The sequence below is a fragment of the Trifolium pratense genome, linkage group LG4, assembly GCF_020283565.1.
Source record: "Trifolium pratense cultivar HEN17-A07 linkage group LG4, ARS_RC_1.1, whole genome shotgun sequence".
In the NCBI taxonomy this organism is placed as follows: Eukaryota; Viridiplantae; Streptophyta; class Magnoliopsida; order Fabales; family Fabaceae; genus Trifolium; species Trifolium pratense.
This window is the reverse complement of record NC_060062.1, coordinates 42,081,822-42,105,434: the sequence shown is the minus strand read 5'-3', so window position 1 is coordinate 42,105,434 and position 23,613 is coordinate 42,081,822. Positions and strand designations below refer to the sequence as shown.

Here is a 23,613-nt window from a genome sequence, read left to right as displayed (position 1 = left end):
TTGATTGTTCAATTGTGGTGGCTGGCTGACTATAATGAAGAATAGAGCGTTGACTTAAAATAAGCCAATAAAAAAATTCTAAAAACGGTAAAGTGAGGAAGAATGCTTCGTTGACTTTGACCATAAATTTCTTATGGACCCATGTGAATTGTCAGATTTCATCATTTCAGTTCAGCTGACACATTTTTACTTTCAACTTGTGCTTCTTTCTGTTTGAAGGAAAAAAAGTACAGCATGGGCTTCTCATGTAAAAAGTAAAAAAACACATGTTTTACATTCTTTATTAGTAGTAGAATATTAAAAAAGTTTTTTCAAAAACCATCAAGTCTTTGCATTTTCATAATTGTAGTATTTTTTTCGAGATATATATCCTTTTCATATTTGTATTAAAAAGTAAATACTTTTTGTCATGAAATACTTTTGTTTTATCTTTACTTTATTTTGAATAAAATAAGGTCGAAGCATAGAAACTATAAAGCAATCTATTGAGAAGAGAAAACTCTAGAAACAACAAAATACAGTTGAATAATTAATTTGAACAGGACATCATGAAATAATTTTGAAACTACTTTTCAAAGCATATTTTTCTTACTCTAACTGAAATTACTTTTGAAACTCTCAAAATCTGAAACAAACTACTGTATAACAAGTTGCCCTCCACTCGAGTGCTCGGGTACTTTAAAAAAAATGTTTTGTGCGTCCAGGTGCAATCACAGAAGGAAAATTGCTGTAATTTTTTTCCCTAAAAAATTACAATTTCAAACTATTATTAATGAACCACAAAATTTGTTTAAAGTAATGCTAATGTTACAATTGCAAATGCCGCATAAGACATTCACTCCTAACATCCTATAATAATTGTTTCAAAATTGGTTGAATCTGGCATCAAGATCTCTTCACAATAGCAGTAGCAAAGAAAGGATGGTGGGATAACGTAAAAGAAATCTTCACTGATGGATCTGGAGTTCCTAGCCGAGAAATGACTGTCAAGGCAATATTATTGCGTTCTGCTACAAGCTCTATTCTCCTCAGCTCAGCCATCATTTCAGGGTCATTGGCGAAATTACTTTTCAACTCTTTTGCAATCTTCTGAGCTTCCTTGAAGTAATCACACATAACTAGGGTCTGAAGGACAAATAAACAAATAAATGTTTGTCTCTTGAAAAACAACACAATAGTTTTCGAAAGAATACTCACAGAGAAGTTAGCTTGGGCAGTTGATTCCTTGTATGTCTGATATGAGATGCCATCAGGAAGGCAAGCTTTAAGCAAAAGCTCAAATTGCTGGATAAATATCTGGAAAAAGAAAAAAAATCAACACGTGAATTCACTTGTAAATGAAAAGCTCGTTCAAACTATAAGTACTTATTTTATAGTGGCCACTGTTGCTGAGGTTGAGGGTCTACCACACAAATTTGTCTTGAGCTACATATACATGAATATTGCTAAAAATTGAATTATTAAAAAGTACTGTATCTCGATAAGAAAAACCACTGTATGCAATTTAGATAATTAATTTAAGATTTCTCCTTAATGGCTTGACCTCTGGCAAAACTATATTAATATATCCTAAATTGTATTTTCCTATTAATGTGACAAGATTACAAGTGTATTATTCAGGAAAAAGATTAAAAAATAAAAATCACTGCATAAATTTGTTTCATCTCAGCCACAGGAGGGTAAATATGGAGTGTGAAACCATAATATAGTATCTGATGTTTGGCATATACGATCCTTTGCTGGTTTGAAAAGAAAAAACAGATGATTATGAGTTGTGGCCCGTTTGAAAACTAAATCCAACGCTGATAATGGAAAGATTCTCCATTTAACTTACTACTGTGGGGGTTTGATTAATACATGATAAAATGAAATCAGTAAAAACATGCTCAAAACAATCAAATCGGACAGGTTACTGAATGGGTTCAGACAAGACAACACCTCTAATTGAAACAGCTGCCTGTGGTGTGATCTTGTTTACTATTCTTAATACTAATGGTTCCCTTTACATATTATTTCAGCACTTTGAGGAGAAAAAAAGATGTTTCCAAACACCAAATCTTTCACTTAACCTGCCAACTGCAGAAGTCCAGCACTGAATTTTAGCTTTTACCAAACACCCTTTGCAACGCTTTAACAAAATTCCCAAATCATTTGAAAACTGCATGTGGCAAAAAACAGAAAATCTTACCTCATGTTCTGTACTGAAAGGGCTTTGTGGTGGAAAAATTCTGCGCTCATTCCTCAAAGCAGCTAGCATCTAGAAAAATAATTGGATTGCTGCAGAGTGTAAGTCCCCTAAATTGAATCAAATAACAAAGCAGGAAAAATATTTAGTTTAAAGAAAAATTTAGTAAATTATGATATACACACAGTGGATGTGGTCATTTTAATTTTTAGTAGAAGTAAAAGACTTATCAATTTGGCAAAATAGGATTCAGTTTTCATTTACAGACTACTAATCTCTACTAGCTCTAGAACCTACAAATTTTCGGCAGGAAATTTCAAGCCACTGATGTCTTAAATCACAATTCCCTAGAAGAAATTGTTAACTCAACATCATTGAGGAAACATATGCAGTATTACCATGCCTAAACCTTCAGCTAGATATATTTGGCTCTGAAGAAACTTGACAGCTGCTGAGATCTGATAATTCATTCCCGCGTCTTTTAAAGAATCTCTTTTTTTCTTCGTCTTCTTTTTACCTTATCAACAAGTAGCATAGATACATATTGAAGTCAGCGACACCATAAGCTAATTTATTTCTTCTAAGTCATACAACTGAAAGCACAATTACAATACTACCGAATAATACTACTCTGAAAGTCAATAATTTGTAGGTAAACATAAAGCAGAGGATTTCCTCACACACCAGCACCTTTTTAATTAAAAAACTCATGATAAACTACTGTAACACATACCAATGCCACTGCTCATTCCAATCCGGAGATGCTTCTTCTCCGCAAGATTGATCAACACAATATAAATGTACCAGTACACCATGCAATAATCATGGTCAGAATAGAGTTCCAATTCAAATCCCACAGTGAGAAATCGAAAAGCTATCCAATAAGTTTGCTCTTCCACCCACACGAGAATATGTTGGAATATTTTGAAACCTATATTCTGCCAGAATAATATTACATATTAATGAATTAGTTCGGTGATAACAGCTAGCAGAAAACCAACCAATTTATTGCCCATAAAAACATGTTTGCTTCAACACTTGTGAAAAAACGCACTTCATGTGAATACTGTGATTTTTAGCATGTAGGTAAAGATTCACAACAAATGCTAATTGATAATTTGATATTATTTGCAAATTCTAATCCTAATGACAAATTCTAATACTCTTTCTTTTCTTTTCAATTGCTGATTTTTTAAGAAAAAAATGTTCCAATGTATCTGTTATTTTCAAATTTAAGGTTACATTAACTACCTTTTTGTCAATTACACTCCAACCTTATCAATTATTTTGCACTTACATTTATTAAGAGAGAGAGAGAGTAAATGGGTGAATGAGCCAATGAAAAGTAAGGATATATTTGAAATTTCCTTATTAATCAAAGCTATTTCATGATTGGTACAAAATAACTTTCAAAGACATGAATATTGGAACGGAGGCAGTAGTAACTATTAGGATTTTATTATTTGATTCTAACAAACATCAATAAAACTTTTATTATTCATGGTCTTTTTTTCCTCCTTCTATACCTGAAGGAAAAATCCTATAACTTCAACGAATGTATATAAATCAGATTAATTGTTTGTTGACACGCACAATTCCTTAGAACTCTTTTTCCATTTTATCGGTTCTCCAACTCATGAAATAACTAACTTCTTTATAAGCACTAATTTTAGCCAAACAATAGGTGAAAATCATAAGTAAAAACCTCGTTGCTTGAAGTGTTTCCAAACTCCTTTTTGAAAGCCAGCTCCAGCTGCAGAGTGGAATTCAGGATTAGATCAATATTGATAGGTGTAAGATGAATTTCTGGGCAGTCATAAAATAGATCAATTCACATTAACTATATAAAGTCATACTACACCAAATGTTGGGATACCTTGGTCATCTGTTCTCTTCCCCTATACCAAGTTTTCTATCCTCCCTCTTAACATTTTCTACTTGTTTAGGGGACGGGGTGTTTCCTACTGTGAAAAACTAGCACTGGTGACTAAAGAATCAAAGTGCGACAAAATACTACAGTTGCAATCCCCAAATAAGAAACAAATTCCTCTCAGAATAAGATAATGCCAATTAAGAAAAAATATATCCCAAGTATTATAACTTCAGACACTTGTACCAAAAAAAAATATGAATGAAGAAGCATTCATGAAAATCTTCCTAAAATCTAATTCAAATTCTTTAACGGATAAGGTGTGATTTATAATAGAACGTAACAAAGTCTAGAGTAAGTCTAGAGTGAAGGTGGTTGCTATGGAAAACAAGCAAATGACACACCTGTACATAGGTGACACGCCAGTCTTGCAGCATTTTCCCCAACTTACGCCTTTGCCATGCAGCATTTGTACAAATAATTTTCAGTAAAGTCACCACCATCTGCACCCATAATATTGTATAGATTATAATAGGTGCCTAACTAAAATAATTTGAGTTGCATAGCTTTTTCTTATAGAAAAAATTCATATTTGATCTGAATGATACTATCCTTGAGTCAAAGCAAAAGGCAGTAACTGAGCCAATTTCAATTTACTCAAAAAGATGGTGCTCATCGTGAAGGCATGCATGTCTATACAAGTTCAGGAATTCAAAAGAGTGAAAGACATATAGACTATAATAGGACATACCAAACAACTTTAATTTCATTACCTGTTCAAGTTGCATCATAAACTCATTTTTCTGAATGTCATGATTCTCTGCTACTTCAGGTAATCCAGCAGCTCTAGTGATCATAGAAAACATAGGATACCGACCAAAGAGTTTCCCGTTCTGGACTAGCAGAAGCTGATAACAGGATTTAATGGGTCAAGCTTGGAGAACAGAGCTTGAAACAATAGAAGTACATTTTTACTACCATGCTTTTTAAAGACAAGGAAATAGTAAATCAATGGACCAAAACCAATGAGAAATGTCAACATGCCAACCAGATGCACGAAGATGCAATATGTTGTTTGTGCCTCTAGCATTTTGTTTTATAAGAAATTTGGTGCTTAGCCATGGGTGATAGTTTCCTTGATATATTGATTTAATAGATGTAAATTGCATGTGTAGATTACTAATTACTCCGTCATATTTTGTTTGATGTTAACAGAACACCTCAAATTACTTAAGTCGATGAAAGAAAGAAACATAGGGGCTCTGCACAGGACCAAAACTTAGAGAAAGGAGTGAACAATGAGTTGGAAGGTGTGAATGACCCCATTATGCATGGGATTCAATGAAGGGTCAGACACATTGGGTCTATAGAATACAATCTTACATTTGGTAAAGGCTGACCCCATAACATATAATGAAGAAAATTTGTCATGTTATTTTCAGTACATTAAATGAGGCAGAGGTACAAAGAAAAAAATTCTAATGTTCATAAGAGAGTACATATGTTTCTCTTCCTAGGACTGTCTTATAAGAGGCAGCACTTAGAGAAAGAAAAATCTACTTGACAAATATTTGATAATTAAATTGCTTCACTATATAGAAGATTCACAAAAACGGTTAGTAAGCAGGTAAGAGAACACTCATCAAATCAAGCAGAATCATGGAGCATTTTATGATTCACCTGAAGATGAGCTCTAGAAACCAAATCAGGCTGAGATTTCTGGAATTTAACCACAAAGAGCAAGGCAGCCTCCAATGATGGATCCAACGAGTAGGAACATATAATGTCTAGATCATGAAGGAGCTTCACAAAATATTCGAGAGCCTGGAAGAGATAAACTGGAAACGTTGTAATATGGAATTAAAGTTTCATGTATTATAAGTAAACCCGTAAAAACTTACCTTTTCGAAACAAAAAATTTTGATTGCCCGTGGTGGTGTTGGAGCTGATAATCTACAATTTAAACTAGCATCAAAGCCAATTGGTTGACAACCAGATGCAGTTGTGTTGTCTATATTTTTTTCAGACATTTCAGGAGCACTAGCTCTAAGAAAGTCTGAAGATTTTTGAATGTGAGCAATCTCTGAAATGCATGAAGCTATGTGTTCCCTTGCCAACTCCAAACCTCCTCCTTGGGGTCGTTTCATAGACATCAAAAGATGATAAAAATGCTGAAAGAAATCAAATGTGGTGATTTCAGCCAAAAAAGAGTGCTCAGTTAACAAGAAAAAGATAGAAATGAAATTTAACGAAAGGTAAAATGTCAGAAGATTGAAGCACAAACATAGTAACATTAAAATTAGAAGTGACAAGCAATTTTGCCGCATCTTACTAATTGGGGTGTCAACATTTTAAGCTCCCTTTGAGATATATGACATACAAAAGTTTTTATCTTTTATATTGACATATCTATAACTTCATTTAAAAATGTTACATCCTATACTCGTACCGGTACCATACCCATACCTATGCATCTCATAATATAGAAGGTTCCAAGTATGGGTGCACAAGTTTCAAAGAAATGTTTAGCTCAATGGATTGATTAAATATATTGCAAAAAAGACACAGCCTATGTCTAATTATAAACTATGCATGAATGTAATCTACATTATTTTCAATTTTGCATAGATTTATAAAGAGAGTATCATAGGAAAAAAACCTTACGAAAACGTAATCGGCACAACAGCGCTTTGCAGTATCCTTCTTCCAGATCAGGATTATTTTGAAGTGGCTCTATATCTGCAACCAAATAGCTCACAACTCAATCAAATCATATGAAGCAGAAAGACTGTAATAAAACTAGGACCATAAGTTATGGGCAATAAATGGAATGTGTAAGCTTTACAGCTCTAACTTCTATTTTTCTTTTTTGGACTTCACCTGTATTATATATACAGTAAAGCAATTTTATAAGAGTGACTTCACAATGATCAATTATACAATGCAGTAATACACAACTCAAATATACTTATTGTATTAAAAGTTGATGAAGGAGGGAAACCAGGTTATCCAAGATTGACATAAAGCCAGCCATAACAGGTATGTGTAACATTTTCAGACATAAGAATATCAGCACTCTTCAAGGGTAATTAACTTCAAAGTTTAATATTTTACTCTATATCATTATCACTGACTGTTAACTTCATTCCCTTATGCGAACCTAGAAAGTTAGGACAATATCTTGATCTAAGACCTCACCAAAGCATGTTGAGCTTTCAACAAGCAATTACCTTCTGCCACTCTTCTTTTTGATGAAGTTTTACAAGCACGTAATTGACGACATATTGTTTCTTCAACAGCATTTAACAATGGTAAACACCTTTCATTTCCATCTCCACTCAGAGGAAGTCCATATGACATGATAAATAGATCTTCTTCCTGACACAAACAAATATCACCACTTTTAAGCGAAAAATATAGTGACATCTGTTCGCTCGAATATACAGCTTATAGAAAATACATATAGAACGTATGTTAGGAGATCAAACAACTAAGGTTGCATATCTATATGCCGTCCACTTAGAGCAAGGCTGCATGTCAGCGTAAATTTCTGGTGACACAATTTATTTATTTTTGGTAATAAAAGTTTAGGTAACACATATTTTACAAAGCTTAAGATCCATATAAACAAATTATGAAATAAAGAGTCCTAACATTCTATGTAATTTAGTGAACAGAAATGATACAATAAACAGTCAACTTCTCCAAAAAGAAGAAAAACTAGTACTTATTTGACTCAACAGAACAAATTTAAAAACTCCAACATGTGATGAAACCAGAAAAAATGATACTCTAAAACAGAGATAAAAAGAAAGAACTGTTGAATACATTACTTCATGTGTACGTGAATCTGCGACGACTGAAAGAACTGCTTTGCAGGTTGCACGCATGAGTTGGCAGTAAGAGTGCAACAGGGCATGCGATGATGTCCTTTCAGGCCGTAGGAGATAGAGGCAAGAATAGACAGTTTGTGCCAGGGAATGACCCTTGTGCCATGTTGCCTGAAATATCAAATGACATTAGATAAAGATGAGAAAAATAAATAAATACATAAATAAATAAGACTTGTCTAGTACAACAAAGATATTGAACCCTAACAAATGTTGCTACTTGTGAATCAACATATTTCTTAGGAGGGAAGAAAACAAATTTATTACACAAAGCCTATATTTTAATGATCTCAAAGCAGTAAACTACAAAGCATATTTATTATTTAAAAAAAAAAAGGAGTGTAGACCAAACAGCATCATAAAAGATTGCAAATTCACCGGCTTCATGCATAATGAAGATGTTTTCCTATGTTTCAAAGAGAAAGAAAGGTATTTTTAAGGCCTTGAAAATTCTATAAAACTAAAGTTATGCTTATTCGATACAAGGTAACTAACAATATATAGAAGGCATAGACAACATAGTGAAAATACCTCACATGCTAGTAGATGGTCCATGATATCAATTATGCATCGAACATCGGTAGTTTTATCATCACTAATAGGAACCGGAGCAGCACCATTCTCAATGGCTTCATCAAGAGAGTAGTATGTCGAAGCCATACCCGAATCCATTTTAGGATCCATTATCTATAAAAAAAAATCAATTTTTTTTTAAAATTCTTACAGATCAAGGTTACACAACACAGTTGTAAAAACAGCCAACAGCCTCTATACATACATCTCTAAATATATTTATGCAGCATAAAGTTAAGCTCGTAATAACCTAATTATTTATAGCAACAAATTTGCATATTCTATAAGGTCAAATGCATATAAAAGGATCATATATAGAAAAAGAAAAGCAAAAACCTCACACTGAAAGTGCAGTAAGTAAAAATAAAATTACAGAGTATGTACCTCCAAAGCAGACATGGCAGCAAAAAGATTGAAATTGTCTCCATGAATAAGGTCTCCCTCTTGAAGATCTGCAGCATGAAAAAGTTGATTACAAAAACTACATCTAATTGAGCAAAATATCATTGCAATTTGAAAAGCACACACTGTAAAACACGAATTTGTTAAGTAGTACTAAAAAGCAAGAAAATGAATGAGCAAGTTGAATATGATTATTTCATTGCAATTGCATATTCCTAACATTAGCATTAGCAATAGAATTGAATAATAGAAAAAGTGGAAAGTAATGATAAACCCTTGATTGGTGAGAAGAGAAAGGACCTTGACAAGCGGCGTTGAGGAGAGGAGAGACATCGGCCCAAACGGAGTTGTCACCGGAGGGAATACGTGGACGGGATTGTACGGTGGTTGGTGCATCGTCGGCGGCGCGATCGAAGGCCGCCATAGCTTTGAAGTTTGTTGGTTTACTGTCCGTCGTCCCCACTAGGTAGGGACCAGAGAGAGAGAGAGAGAGAGCAGTTTGTTTCGTTTAATTTGGGGTTTTGGGTTCAATTCAATATGTACTGTTGTGTTGTGTGTACTCGCTATGTATGCTGTTTCCGTGGTTTAGTACTTTACATCTCTTTCTTTTGTTGGGTTTCGCCGTTCTGCATCTAACATGATATGATTTGATTGTCTTCCATAAATTACTTGATGTCAGTGCCGAATCAGATTAGACGGTTAGTGAGCTGGATGTCGGTGGTGAAAAAAATGTTTAGTGGGCAGATGCCGGTAATGAAAAAAAACTGTTTAGTCTTTTTTTTACCATCAATATCCGGTCTACTGAATCACTTAATCTAGTTCAGAGTCAGTTATAGTATCAAGTGGTTCAAGCCACCTTCCGATCGCAGTTGTAGGGATCGAATCATGTTCATCCCAAAACTAAACACCTATTTTAGTTTAAATACATTTTTTTAAAAAAATATATAATTAAACTTGTAGAAAAGATATTAAAGTTTTCATAAACATGATTAAATTGATAGAGACACAAAATGTAATATGCATGACCGTAGTTCGAGTTCTAGTACCACTTATTCACCTTGAAAAAAAGAAAATTCTAATTACTAAATTACTTTAAAAAAAATTACATTTAATTTTACTTTCAATGTTTTGCTTGTAAAACATTTTGCTTAAATTAATACTATGATTATCATATGAACCAGGGACGGATCTACATAGGGACTAAGTGTGGCTATAGCCACACCAGAATTTTCACTTTTTATTAGGTATATATACATATTTTTGTTATTTAATATTGTATAAATATCTATAACCGCTAACAAAATCACAACAATGTGTCTGGCTTATTGGTAATGTAGCGCCTCTTTTATCCAAGGGTCTTGAGTTCAATTCTTGCTTGTTCTGTTTTTGGCTATTAATTGATATTTTTCCAAAGAAATTGCTTTGTTGCAAGTTAACTACAAGGAGTCCAGAATAATTGTTTTTGGTAATTTTTTTTTTCAAAGGAGTGATCAATATATATATACACACATATTAGAGAATTCAAATTATACCGATAACATTTTAATGAGTACAAATTTATAAAATTTACCGTTAAATTTAAAATTCATATCATATAGATAATTCATGTAACATTTTATAGAAATTTAAAATTATTTGATATGTTATTGAAATTTACCAACATTAAGGGCTTATACATTTTATTGAACATTATTAATTTTAATTGATCTCAATAACATATTAAATTATTTTAGACGTTATTTAACGATGCAACATTATTTTAGACGAATTTAGACGTTATTGAACGATGCAATATTATTTGAATGTAAAAGATTTATGAATTTCCAAATTTAATTTATATTTTAGTCTACCTCCGCCCCTGCACTCAGCCCGACATCGACGTGCGGTGCATCCATTCATAGACTGGTTTGATTCTTTTACTTTCCTTTCTTCTCTCAACTCTACAAACTACAAATATGATTTATTTTTTCGTTGTTCTGTTATTTTTTCCTGTGCTTTCTAAATATAAAGCTACTTCTTTGGCTAATCTACAAGCGTGATTTTTTTTTTTCAACTATAAAGTTCGCGAATGTATTTTTTTTAGCCACACCAATATATCAAGTCTGGATCCGTCCCTGATATGAACTTAACTTAATTGGTAGAGACATTACATTAAGGGGCCAGAATTCGAACATCAGTAACTCGACAATGGAATTTCTAGCCATGATCAATAGGGAACATTATCATCTATCAATGCTGATCGAATACTAACTCCCTATAGTACTCTATAATACAACATATTGGTGCCCTATGCTATGCCCCTATCAAATTATCAACCAATATACTATGAAACGGGTAGCCTAATATTAAGTCTTCTAAGCCATATTGAATGAAGAATCATATGAAACACATCAAACGGTTTAGCTGGTGGATTCAACACAAAATGTCTTTGAACTTTCAACACCCTCTTATACAATTTCAAGTATTTGGCATGTGGAACACTTTTCAATATTGTCTTGATTTCACTTATCCTCTTTGATGGAATATGCAATGAAAATTTGCTCCAATCAAGAACATCACTAAAGGGTAGTTGATAGTTATCCGAAACAACCACAGGCACACAACCAGCATTAATTGCTTCCACAATTCTTGGACTAGCAACTTCATATCCACTTGGACACAAACAAAACTTGGTTTTTCCCATGATGTTGAAGTAGTCAAGGTTTTTTGGAAGATACTCATGAACTTGAATTTCTTTATCTTTTCCTTTCCAATGTTTTAGTAATGTTTTTCTAATCATACCATGTTCCCCTCCAGCAAAGAAAGCAAGTATAGACCGATTATTGGGGTGTTGACTAGGTATTGTTGAGCTTAATTTGTAACCTCTTAGGTTCATTTCAGGCATTGAGACATCTTTTGTAGGATCAAAACCTTCAGAAGTATTTGCATTGCATAATACTCTTATTAAGTTCTTGAAAACCTCTTTACCTGAATTCTCTCTTGAGATATCTGGTGCCTACAACAAATGAATCATTACCACCATTCATTAATTAGAAACATATGATACATCATACACTTGCAACTCTTATATCTCTTTAGGACTTGGAAATAAGACCCTTTAAAATTAACAACAATGAAATAAAGTTATTTAAGACTAACTAATTTTTACAATAGTAAAATAAATATTACTAGTATTACTAGTAAAACTAGTGCGTAGTGAGTGTAATTTATAATGATGACCTAAGTTTTTTTTTTTAAAACGATGAAAGTTAATAATTAATTGTTAATATTAGTATCTTTCTTTGTCAAAATTTATACTTTAATTATTTTTATTTCTTTAACATTTAGTTCAAATCAGTTGAGCTACTCCACCCGATTTCAAAGACCTGAAAATATTAATATGATTAATTAAATAAAAAAATAAATTGAGACCTAAGCCCAAAATAGTTGCATTACCTGCAACTATCTTGTGTTGATCAACACTTTATGTGTCAAAAGTTGTATATATGCATTCAATCATATTCAACATTATGACTCTTTACATAATACCGTTAAACTCGTATTTTTAAGCTAGATAGACAAAATGTCAAAACCATTATAAACTCACACACACAAGTGAGAGAGTCGAGGTTCGAACCCCGATCATAACGTTCGACTTAACAATTTTGACATTTTTTGTCAGTTGAGCTAGGATTTGGTGACTCTGTATCTTTCTTTATTAGTGCACAAACATGTGATGCAATTATAAGCATAAAATGTAAGAATATTTGAGGTTTAAGGTGGCAATTGTTACCCAATCATGACAAGAGGCTAGAAAATGGTCTGCTCCTTTGCTTCTATTCCAGTATGTATACTTGTGAGCTATGATGTTGGTATAATCAATGGTGACCCTCATGAGTTGATCCCTAGAGTATGTGATGAGAGGATCATATAGATACCGCACAATGTTTGTAATACTTAAGGGTAGCATAAAGACATGGGCCTCATCTGGATTTTGGGCCGAAAATGGGCTCAAATTATTCTCAATTTCAGTCATGAAGTGTCCGTCAATACCGTAAATTGAACTCATGGGCCCATCATGGGCTAATGGTGGTTCACCTTCTTTGTAAGTCCACACTTTGAATATCTTCAACATCTCTTTGTGACTTCTGAATAGTTTATAGAACGTGCTATGAAAGTTAGGACCATGACCAAAATATACAAAATATGTGGTACATGTAATAAGTAATGTGACATATGATTATGATATATATATGGTCCCAAGTAATGGGACTAGTACTGTTGCATTTTATAGTCAAAAGAGGCATTTTAAAGCGTGAAGAATGAAGAATGATGACTTTGTTTAGTGTTTTCCTCATAACCAGATTTTAGGGACAAAATATTCATCGACAAGATTTAAACCATTGCAACCAATCGTTAGTTGGTTCAGTGATGATTAACACTGAATTTGGTAGGGTGAATCACAGTTCAATTTCCCACAACTGCGATCGGGAGGGGACTGAAACACTTAATGTCAGAACTGATACCGAACCAGATTAAACTGGTTGTAACAGTAAAAAAAAAAAAACTAGTGCATTAATTTTTATGAATTCATTTAAAATACCTTTACATATTTTTTTCTTTTTTACTAAACCTTTACATAATTTTATGTAGCAAGATGTGGGAAAAAATATTATACTAGTGCTACATTCAAATTAATTCAAACTTTTTTGAGAAAAATTCATTCAAATCAACCTAAAACAATATAAACTTTTATAATATGGATAACATACATGAATTTATTCAAACATGTTCTTCCTATATACAATTCTCCATATTTAATGCGTGAAATTTTCATCACTAAACTATTTGAGAAAGATAATATTATGCGCACTTGAGAGTATAAGACACTCAACTCAAGCATGGGCCATGCTTGAGATGGGAAATTCAAAATAAGAAATGGATCAGCAATAAATAACAACAAATATATGCAGTTAATAATGTTTTTTTTAAAGATCAAAATTAATAATTAGTTGTTAATGTTAATTGAATTAAACGTATGTTTGTATTTATATTATAGTTATAGTTATAGTTATTACTTAACTGATGAAAGGAATAAGCGTTTCTGTAAACACATCCTCTGGGGACAAAATCCTCAGTCTCTGATGAGATTGTAAAGTTCCTTCTTTTTATTGCTCTGCGTATAGCCTCTCTTGCTTCACCCAATTCTTGTTCAATTCTCATTATATTATGCTGCTTCCACACACATGTATGCAATATATATATAACACAAATAATTAACTAATCAATCATATAATTTATAAAAGAATAATAATATATATAATATTGCATCATGTCATGGATTCAATTCAAGATTCTAAATATTAAACATTTTTTTCTTTCATGATTCTAAAGAAAAAGGACACATACTTTGGTGACATTATATCGCGACGACAAAGGAGCAGCTGCTGCAGCGTGGAGGTTGATGGCAGGCAATAGAAGAACTGCGTCGTTTCGATTATAAAAAAGGAAAAGAATGATGAATAATGTTGCTGTAAATATAAGACATGAGTTCATTATCAAGGTTGCTACCATGTCTATTTAGTTTTTCATCAGTTTGGTGATTGATGGTTCACTTGTATGCTCTCTTGAATATTAATATTTATTTATAGGGTAACATAGACTCATAATTTTATAATGTTCTAACATCTCTCTCTCTCTCTCTCTCTCTCCACCCATATGGCTCCTATGAAAAGCTAGCTGAGCACAGGAATTAGGGATATTGGAAGAGAGACATTGCATGAGGGAGATTGTTGAAATTAATATATACTATACTCCTATGATAAAGAATAGAGGAGTAAATGATAAAAAAGAAACATTTAAAAAAAACTCAATGATTATTAATTTAAAGATTTTAAGGGTGCGTTTAATTTGTAAAATAATAAATAATGGAAAGAACAATACATAAATATATATATATAAGTACATAACAATATAGTATAAGACAAGACAAAGTTGTAATTAACGGAGAGAGATAAATAGATAATATCTTTTATATTTGAATATTTTCGTATTTTTTATAGGTGTACTATAGACAAAAACTTGTCCCGTAATTTAGTTAGAAACAAAAAAATTTATTTTTGTCATGTCTTTTTACTAGTACTACCTATTTTGTCTAGTCCCATAGTCAATTTCTAAATTAAATAGGGTACATTTTATTTGAATGAAGTTAAAGAGAGATACTAAAAATAAAAACAAAAAAACTTTTCACAAAGTTGAAACTCTTACACGATGCAAAGTTCTAAATTTGAATTTGGGTGAAAACATTCAATGTAATGATATTAATATGGTCTTTTGATTAAATCAAAATAAATGGTGTATCAGAAAACTCAATTTTTTGTTGGTTAAAGAGTTTTATGGAAATTTAGGTTGGGGTGAAGAAAGAAGAAGAAAATATCGGTTTAGTATATTCAACACAAATTTCTGGATTTAGAAAAATATGAATCCATTTTTGGGTTTAATTTCGTTTTTTTGGTTTTGGTCCCTCTCTACAATTTTATTTTTGGATTTGGTCCCTCTAAGTGGATGACTGAACATCATTATTGACACATCATCATCGTTTGTCACGTCACACATTGTCACGTCAGCCTCTATTTGCCACATCATCATTTTTGTAACGACACTTAACGTTAGTGACTTACCAAATGAATTTGAACATTCAGGAACTATTTTAAAACAAAAAAAATATACAGGGATGAAAACCAAAAACTCCTGAACTTACGGGGACAAATTGATCATTTAAGAAGAAAAAAAAAAACTCGAGGCTATGTTAGTTTCTTGTAGTATTTCATTGAAAATGGAAAATGAGATTATGGACAATCATTTATGGTGTTGTTATTAACTTGAAATTTATTCGTCTGAGCCAAACAGAGTGAAGTACCATATGTATCAAATCAAATGGTTTTGCAGGCCTATTAATCTCAAAATGCTTTCGTACACGTTTCACATTTGTATACAACACCATGTACTTAGCTTTTGTAACACTTTGTAAAATAGTTTTAATTTCTGGTATTCTATCAACTGGAATTTCCATAGAAAATTGACTCCAATTAAGCACATCACTAAAAGGTAAAGAATAATTGTCACAAATTATCACAGGAACACACCCTGCATAAATTGCTTCCACCACCCTTGGACTTGCCACTTCATGTCCACTAGGGCATAAACAAAATTTGCTTAGGCCCATCAACTTTGTATAATCTTGACCTTTTGGAAGGTATTCATGAACTTGAACTTCTTTATCTTTGTCCTTCCATTGCTTGAGTAATTTTTTTCTAATCTTACCATGGGCCCCACCAGCAAAAAAAGCTAATATTGTTCTATTATTTGGATGTTGGGATGTGTTTGGTGGACTAAGCTTTCCAACAGGCAAATTCAATTGAGGGATAGACACATCTCTATTAGGCCAAAATCCTTCTGAAATGTTTGCATTACATAGTGCTCTGATGAAGTATTTGAAGAGTTTTGGATTGGCATAAGAAACTCTTGGTCCCTAAAACATTAAGTATAGTAAAATTATAAGTTATCCACTAAGAGTTGAATTCATGCCGTTTGATTTTGATGCACTGTCGGTGTAAAAAAATGAAAGTTTCTCTTCCCACGGCTCAAGTTTCTCTTTTCACCCAAAAAAACGCAGAAAAATTATCTTACACTAACAACCAATCACAACTTCTCAACACTTTAAACAAAAACTAAAACAAAATTAGTTGAGCAGTTGTCAGTGTAAAATAACTTTACATCGGTGTATACTGTATAGTTTTGAATCTCATTTTATAAATCATTTTAAAGTTTCATAGATTTTAAAGATGAAATGTGAACCTACCCAATCATGGCATGAAAGCAGAAAATGATCAGCACCTTGACTTCTATTCCAATAAGGATACTTGTTAGCAATAATGTTAACATAATCTTCAACCAAAACCTGTAAACGGTGAGGATCATAATCTGATCTTGATCTTCTAGGCTTGTAAATATAACGAATGACCTTAGACACACTGAAGGGAAGAAAGAAAACATGGGCCTGTTCAGGATAGGTAGCCTTAAATGGGCTTTTGTTACTTGTGTCCATTTCATCAATGAATTGGCCTTCTATGGAATATTTGTTGTTTATAGGCCCATCATGTACCAATGGCTGCTCTCCTTCTTTATACACCCATACTTTGAATCTTTTCACCATCTCCATGTGGCTCCTGTTTTAGGTGAAATATAAATTTGTGTTTAGCAATTAAACTAAATGTGTGTATAATTAAGTATAATTTCTTAGAGAAAATTTTGTTTAGACACACAAAAATTAGACACTATATTCGATACAGTATAAAATCAACTTAAATGTGTGAATTTAGGAGATAAAAAGAATATAAAACTTGGAACATAGTGTTGACCTCGGATGTTGTGTTCAAAAAATATTTTCAAACTACTTAAAGGGTGAAGTAATTTGACAATACTCCCTCCGGACACAAATATAAGAAAAAATAACCGTTTACGCGGTGTTTAAGAAATTTAGTTAAATGTAGTTAATTTTCTTGATTTAATGCAAAACATGAGTTAAGTTTACTATATTACCCTTTGAAAAGTGATTTCCGGAAATCACATAAACTTTTGAAAAGTGAAATAAGTGTAAAAGTGATTAAATAAGAGTATATTAGGAATAATAGTATTAATTAGTTTAAAAATAGTTGATTTTTGCTTATATTTGTATTCAAAATTTAAAGTATTTTTTTCTTATATTTGTGTCTGGAGAAAGTATATTGCTAACACAAATATTTCAAAAGTCAAATGTATTTGATCTAATTTTTAGACCAAATACAAGTTTGCAGGAGAAGTGTCATATAAGCGTCTTCTTCTATCACATCTGAATATCTCTCTTATATTTCTTTCTTTTTATCTCCTTCCAAATAATTTAGTGACGAAAATTACACCCTTTTAAGCAAACAGAAATAAAGAATTCTAGCTTCAAACCTACATCTCAAGACATCAAATATATCTGCAGCTATCAACTAAATTTTACTTAGGAGACATCATTTCAGTATCTTCCCTAAACTCTCTCCCCCAAATTATTGTACATAAGTTAATTTAAAAGCATAAATTAAGAATTGTTATAATTAAACTTAACTGGTGAAAAGCATGTGGATTCAAGTAGATGGATCCTTTTGGAACAAAACTCTGCTTCATGGTGATTGTGTACTTCTTGGATCGAATTGCTTTCTGAATCAATGCTCGTGCATGTGCTAAACCTTCTTCAATCCTCTCCAAACTAGTCATATTTTTTCTACCATGGCCAAACTGAAATCACAAAAGTTCAAAAAGATCACATGTGAGAATAATTAGAACACTTTTTTCATAGATTATTAAGGTAATTGAATAGTGAATACCTTAATCCATGCTTGAATTGTAGCATTATTGTAGCTACCATTAATTGAAGATGTCAATTGAAGCTCATGAGGTGATTTCCCTTGTGGTGATGAAGATGATATCACACTTACATGGTTGACTTTGATATGATCATCATTTGAAGGAGTGAAAAAAACAAGGGAAAAATTGATGAACAACACTAGAAAGATCAAAGGGCATATTAATGAAGATTTGAAAACTTTCATTACTTCACTCAGATCTTGAAAATCTGCCCCAAAGACAAGATGCCTCACATCATCACCTTGTAATATAAAATAACTCTAGCTGTTGTTTTTTAATACCCAGTCCTATATATATTTAGTTTAAATACTCCTGATTATTTAATACTCCTATAAATTTTAATTTATTTCGTAATTTTTCTATTTAATTATTTTTGATTTCAGTAACTTAATTATTTTTAATATTCTTTCACATAATAAATAAGAACACAAATAAAATTAAACATCTAATATATTTTAAAATTGATCAAAACTTCTTATAAAATAAACCAAAAATGTTTTTATTTTTATTTCTAATAAAAAAGATCGGAGAGTAATAATTGTTAAATATGCTTGGATCTCATCTCAAAAATTAGCTTAAAGGGTGAGATTGTCCTCACATATTTATAAACTTCACATCCCAAAATCCTAAACAATATGAAACTTCAAACAAATTCCAACAACACAAAACCACACATTCAACAATAATCTTATCTTGAAAAGAAACAAAACAAAAGCTAAACAAACAATTTTGTCAAGAAAAGAAATCTTTAACTTTTCTAGGAACTTCTTTACTTGTTTATACATAAGCATTATAGATAGATGCTCACGTGAACATGTCCATGATTGGACCCATCATTACAAATTTTAACATTTCTATTGAAATTAAGCATCCACTATTTTTTTGAAAAAAACATTAATTAACTAATACACTAATATAGAGAAGCTTTTAGCTAAAATAAGAGCAGTGTTAAGACTTTAACTAATGTACATTAATTAATCTATGATGTTTTCTCTTCGGGCCCCCCGTGTTTCTTTTATACCCCCCAATATTCCAATTTTGCCCTTGTGAAAAATTCGGTTCGCAGAAACCGATTTTTTTCTAGTGCAAATTCAGAGTAAATTTCGGTTTTTAGAAACCGAAATTTGTTTTCAAGGCAAAAAAAAACTTCGGTTTCTACGAACCGAAGTTTTTTCAAGGGCAAAATTGGAAACTCAGGGAGGATAAAAGAAACACGGGGGGTGGGGAGAGAAAACATCTTAATCTATGATAGCTACGGACCGGCTACTCACTAAACTAGTGAAACTTTAATTAAGCCCATGGGCCATGGTTACATTAGGAGGAGTACTGTTAACCCAACCAACCATGTGCCAATATTACATGTTCGGGAGAAGAAAAACAAAAACTATTTATTGCCTTCAAGTGGTTTGAGCTCCTCCAGATCATAGTTGTGGGGATCGAACTGTGATTCTTTCTATCAAGTTCACCGTTAATCACCATCACCACTGAACCAACTAACGATTGGTAGCAATTGTATCTTGTTTTAAACGACATAATAATAACTCGTATCAAAATACAAGGAATTCAATTCAGCATTAAACTTTTCAAATTACTACTCAACTAAGAAATAGTACTACTACTAGGAGACAAGCCATTATGAGCTCCATATATTATCGAAACAGGCGTGAAGCGATAATTTTGTGCAGAAACAAACAGTTATTTTAATGTGAATCTATGAGTCTGAAATTAAGCGTTCTAAGCCAAATTAATGAAATACAGTATAATATATGCATCACATCAAAAGGCTCACAGTTTCCCTATTAATTTTCGTTAGTTGTGCTTAATTTTAAAAGTGATTTTAGGATTGAACAAACTAGAAGTGAAGGAGTTGGACAAAAATTATATCAACATTGGATAAAAGAATCCAATCTCAATTTATTTAAAGACAGTTTTTCAATTCCCCCCTCATGAAGCATAGTGTATTTTAAATACTCAACAAAGCTATGAAAATTGAAAACATAATTAGTACATTTGAATTTTGCATTTCATGTGAATGTGATTCTCAATTAAAATTTAATATTAAAAAAAAGGCTTAAAAATGTTTAATCAACTTCAAATTTAGACAATGCTTTCTCTATGTGCTGAGGAGGTTAAAGGGTTTTACTATACAATGATGTGAAGTGGGGATACATTGCATTTTCACTATCAGAATCAGAATCCAATCTAAGGAACAATTACATAAAAAAAAATTGAGAGAGAAACACATCAAGAACCATGAAACCTTTTATTTCTTGTCTTACACATCATGTTTCTGTGTATATTTAGGACTATAGAGGAATAATGGTCATTGTTAACATAAATGAATTTTTCAAACAAAGTAATGATTTTGTTACAAAATTCTCAACTTGTTTTTTAAATGCAGGATGACTGAACCTGATGACAGTGATGACAAAGATGATGAGTATATTGTGACTATGGCATCTGACAGTGAAACCACCGACGAGGTAAACTTGTTGCCGCCTCCTGAAATACCAATTGGAATTGATATTGGCACATGGCCATGTTATGTTGCGGTGTGGAATGGTTCCGATTTTGATCTTTATAGCAACGAAACAGATGTGAACATTATGAAATCAGGTGAAACTTTCAAATTTGTTAGCTTTTCTATTGGAGTTATTAGTACTAGTGAAGTCTCACTCTCCCAAGACCAAGTGCGTGACATGTCGTATGAAGCTACAATTTACAACATGAGACGCTTGATAGGCAGAATTGATACAGATCCACTAGTTCATGCAAGTAAAAATTTCCCTTTAGGGTGCAGGTGCAGACTTTGGACATCGGCGTTTTCCCTTTAATTTCTGCAAAAATGAACAATGCTTGGAGATATACCACTGTAGAACAAGTCCTTGCGGAATATCTGGGCCAACTAAAAGTATTGGCTGAAACTCAACTGAAACGGCCTGTAAGAAATGTAGTGTTTACAGTTCCAGTCTCATTCAATCGATTCCAGCTAAACTGGATATACTATGCTTGTGCGATGGCCAGTCTTGGTGTTCTCAAGCTAATGCCTCAACCAACAGCAGTGGCCGGCAACAACTGCAGGCTGCTTCTTCTTCTCATGAGGATATGGACAGTGAAAGCAACAAAATTGCTCTCATTTTCAATATGGATTCTGGTTATTCTATCTTGAAAATGAGGTGTTTGAAAAGTGTGAAAGGCTAATCAAACAGTGCTTGCAAGATGCAAATGTAAAAGTTGAGGATATAAATGATGTGATAATTGTTGGTGAATGTTATCATATACCAAGGGTGAAGAATCTTGTTACTAAAATATGTAAAGTAACAGAAATTTACAAAGTCATGGATCCTTTGACAGCTTCTGTTTATCGGGTTGTAGATATCAAGAATTTCGTTACTGGTGCAAGGCATTCCTTTAACTGCTGCTGTAGTAGGGTTAGATGGCTTGACTTTGTTTTTGGAACTACTTTTCAAAATAGCATTTGTCAGAGGCTCTTGAGAGATTAACGAATAGTTGAGGAGGTTCAATACCTATACATCAAAAAGGAAGTAATCACTCATAAACATTAAGAACTAACAAAAATTGTTCAAAGGAACCTATGGAAAATTGATACAGAAATAGATGAACAAAAGAGACATTATATTATATCTATGAAACACGGACACTCCTCGGATTAAGCGTATCCTGGTGTCGGACACGCCTCGGTGCCGGACACAGACACGACACCGACACTTACAATTATATTGAATTGTGTCATTTTCTCAAATTATTATACGTGTCAATGTGTCACTGTCCATATGTGTCCGGTGTCGGTGCTTCATAGCATTATATTGAATGAAAGAATCGAAAATAGGAGAGATGCCCCCTCCTAAGACCATGGAGTGAAGGTTCCTGATTCTAAAATGGCCTAAGATAGATAGATAGATACACATCAAACAAAAAATATCACAACACCATTACCTCCTTCTTGCTAATGTTGTGTGTGACTTCCTCAACTAGTGCTCCAGGTCCAGGAGTACTACCATTCACTCATATTATTGAGGTTGATTTGTTCACCATTACCAAATATTTTTTTTTTTGTTGGGAAAGAGTGTACCACTAATGGCATTTTAAGTTAAACATTGACATAAAATTACATTCATTCAAGTTTAATATATATTAAATTTTAATTGTAATTTTAGTCCTCTATAATAATACAAATTGTAAGAATTGTTCTTATTTTAATTTTTTTTACAAAACATAGATATTTTTAGTCACTATAAAATGTAAATAAGAACTAATTTAAGTGAATACATTTTTTGAGGAATTATAAACTTAAAAGCTTGTAATTTATATGACTAAAAATATATTTAACAATTTAAATTATTATAAAATAAAAATTAAATCTATCTTATTCTATATCACGACTTATATCACATCTCATTTGAATGTGTGTTGTGTACAAATGCAAAGAATCCATTTTCTTAAAAGGATAAAGAATTGGCCTATATGTAATTTTTTCTTTTGAACGGAAAATACATTTTTTTCTTTTTTAAATATGTTTTTTAGTCTCTATATTTTGCTCAATAATAATATAATTTACAAATATTATAATTTATTTATGTTATCAAGTTCAGTTATTCCATCAATTTTCTGCTTAGTCGCCAAACAGAATACTGGTGTGATGTAGTGTGCGCATTTTTTTTATGAGTTGTCCGATAACGTGGTTATATGTGTCACACATTGACATTCTTAATTATAAAATGTAAAGAATTTTAATTAGTTGTTATATTTATTTTAATATAATAATGTTAATAATTAACCAACAATTAATATTGTAATGTTGATAATAGTATTTATGTTTGAATAAATAATTTCTTTAAATAAAATGTTTAAAGAGTGTTTCAGGTACAGTTATTAACATTTTTCTTAATTTTATAATCATCAATTTTGACTGTTTATTAAAAAGTAGTGGATAACTATTTTTTTTACGATACTAGAACTTTGACCCATGCGGTGCATGGGTCTAATTAGGTATAATATGTAACAATAAAAAATAAAATACAAAAATTCTAAGAGCATTTTCAATAAGAGTAGTATAGGGAATTTCATGGACTAATTATTCTATATTTGTTTTATGTGCTTATTTTATATTTTATATATTTTTTAAATAATTTTGGACCCCCATCGTTTTGTTTACTTATTAAAAAAAATTGCTGATAACTAAAGGTTAAAAAATTGATGATAATTAAAGGTTAAAAAAAAATTAAAGACATAATCAAGAACAT

General features: G+C 32.0%; 3 protein-coding genes across 8 annotated transcripts; all 3 read right to left on the bottom strand.

Annotated features, from left to right (window-relative positions):
- Positions 1–623: 623 nt before the first annotated feature.
- Positions 624–9,568, bottom strand: LOC123881922 (N-alpha-acetyltransferase 35, NatC auxiliary subunit). 4 transcript variants are annotated; one of them, XR_006799640.1, is made up of 17 exons: positions 9,221–9,554; positions 8,903–8,970; positions 8,477–8,632; positions 7,889–8,056; positions 7,286–7,433; positions 6,715–6,794; positions 5,957–6,226; positions 5,736–5,879; positions 4,829–4,963; positions 4,460–4,558; positions 3,891–3,938; positions 2,919–3,123; positions 2,584–2,702; positions 2,189–2,257; positions 1,939–2,076; positions 1,198–1,296; positions 1,108–1,125 (listed from the first exon to the last, which is right to left on the bottom strand). XR_006799640.1 is itself a non-coding variant. In XM_045930682.1 (16 exons), exons 1-16 carry the CDS (start codon positions 9,342–9,344, stop codon positions 886–888), a joined length of 2,172 nt encoding a protein of 723 aa, XP_045786638.1. In that variant the 5' UTR covers positions 9,345–9,568; the 3' UTR covers positions 624–885. The 4 variants fall into 4 exon arrangements, 1 of the variants encoding a protein (XP_045786638.1); XM_045930682.1 differs by lacking the exon at positions 1,939–2,076 and having other exon boundaries at positions 624–1,125; positions 9,221–9,568; XR_006799641.1 differs by lacking the exons at positions 1,108–1,125; positions 1,939–2,076 and having other exon boundaries at positions 1,217–1,296; positions 2,189–2,295; positions 9,221–9,529.
- Positions 9,569–11,016: 1,448 nt separating this feature from the next.
- Positions 11,017–14,394, bottom strand: LOC123881921 (probable glycosyltransferase At5g20260). 3 transcript variants are annotated; one of them, XM_045930678.1, is made up of 4 exons: positions 14,309–14,394; positions 13,983–14,131; positions 12,693–13,047; positions 11,017–11,915 (listed from the first exon to the last, which is right to left on the bottom strand). In XM_045930678.1, the coding sequence occupies exons 2-4, from the start codon at positions 14,120–14,122 to the stop codon at positions 11,244–11,246; spliced, it is 1,167 nt and encodes a 388-aa protein (XP_045786634.1). In that variant the 5' UTR covers positions 14,123–14,131; positions 14,309–14,394; the 3' UTR covers positions 11,017–11,243. The 3 variants fall into 3 exon arrangements, with proteins under 3 accessions (XP_045786634.1, XP_045786635.1, XP_045786637.1); XM_045930679.1 differs by having other exon boundaries at positions 11,065–11,915; positions 12,693–13,044; positions 14,309–14,381; XM_045930681.1 differs by lacking the exon at positions 14,309–14,394 and having other exon boundaries at positions 11,065–11,915; positions 13,978–14,125.
- A 1,366-nt stretch (positions 14,395–15,760) lies between these two features.
- On the bottom strand, positions 15,761–21,050 carry LOC123922699 (probable glycosyltransferase At5g20260). The gene is made up of 6 exons (XM_045975398.1): positions 21,026–21,050; positions 20,757–20,851; positions 18,310–18,609; positions 18,051–18,220; positions 16,761–17,127; positions 15,761–16,430 (listed from the first exon to the last, which is right to left on the bottom strand). Exons 1-6 carry the CDS (start codon positions 21,048–21,050, stop codon positions 15,762–15,764), a joined length of 1,626 nt encoding a protein of 541 aa, XP_045831354.1. The 3' UTR covers position 15,761.
- Positions 21,051–23,613: the final 2,563 nt, after the last annotated feature.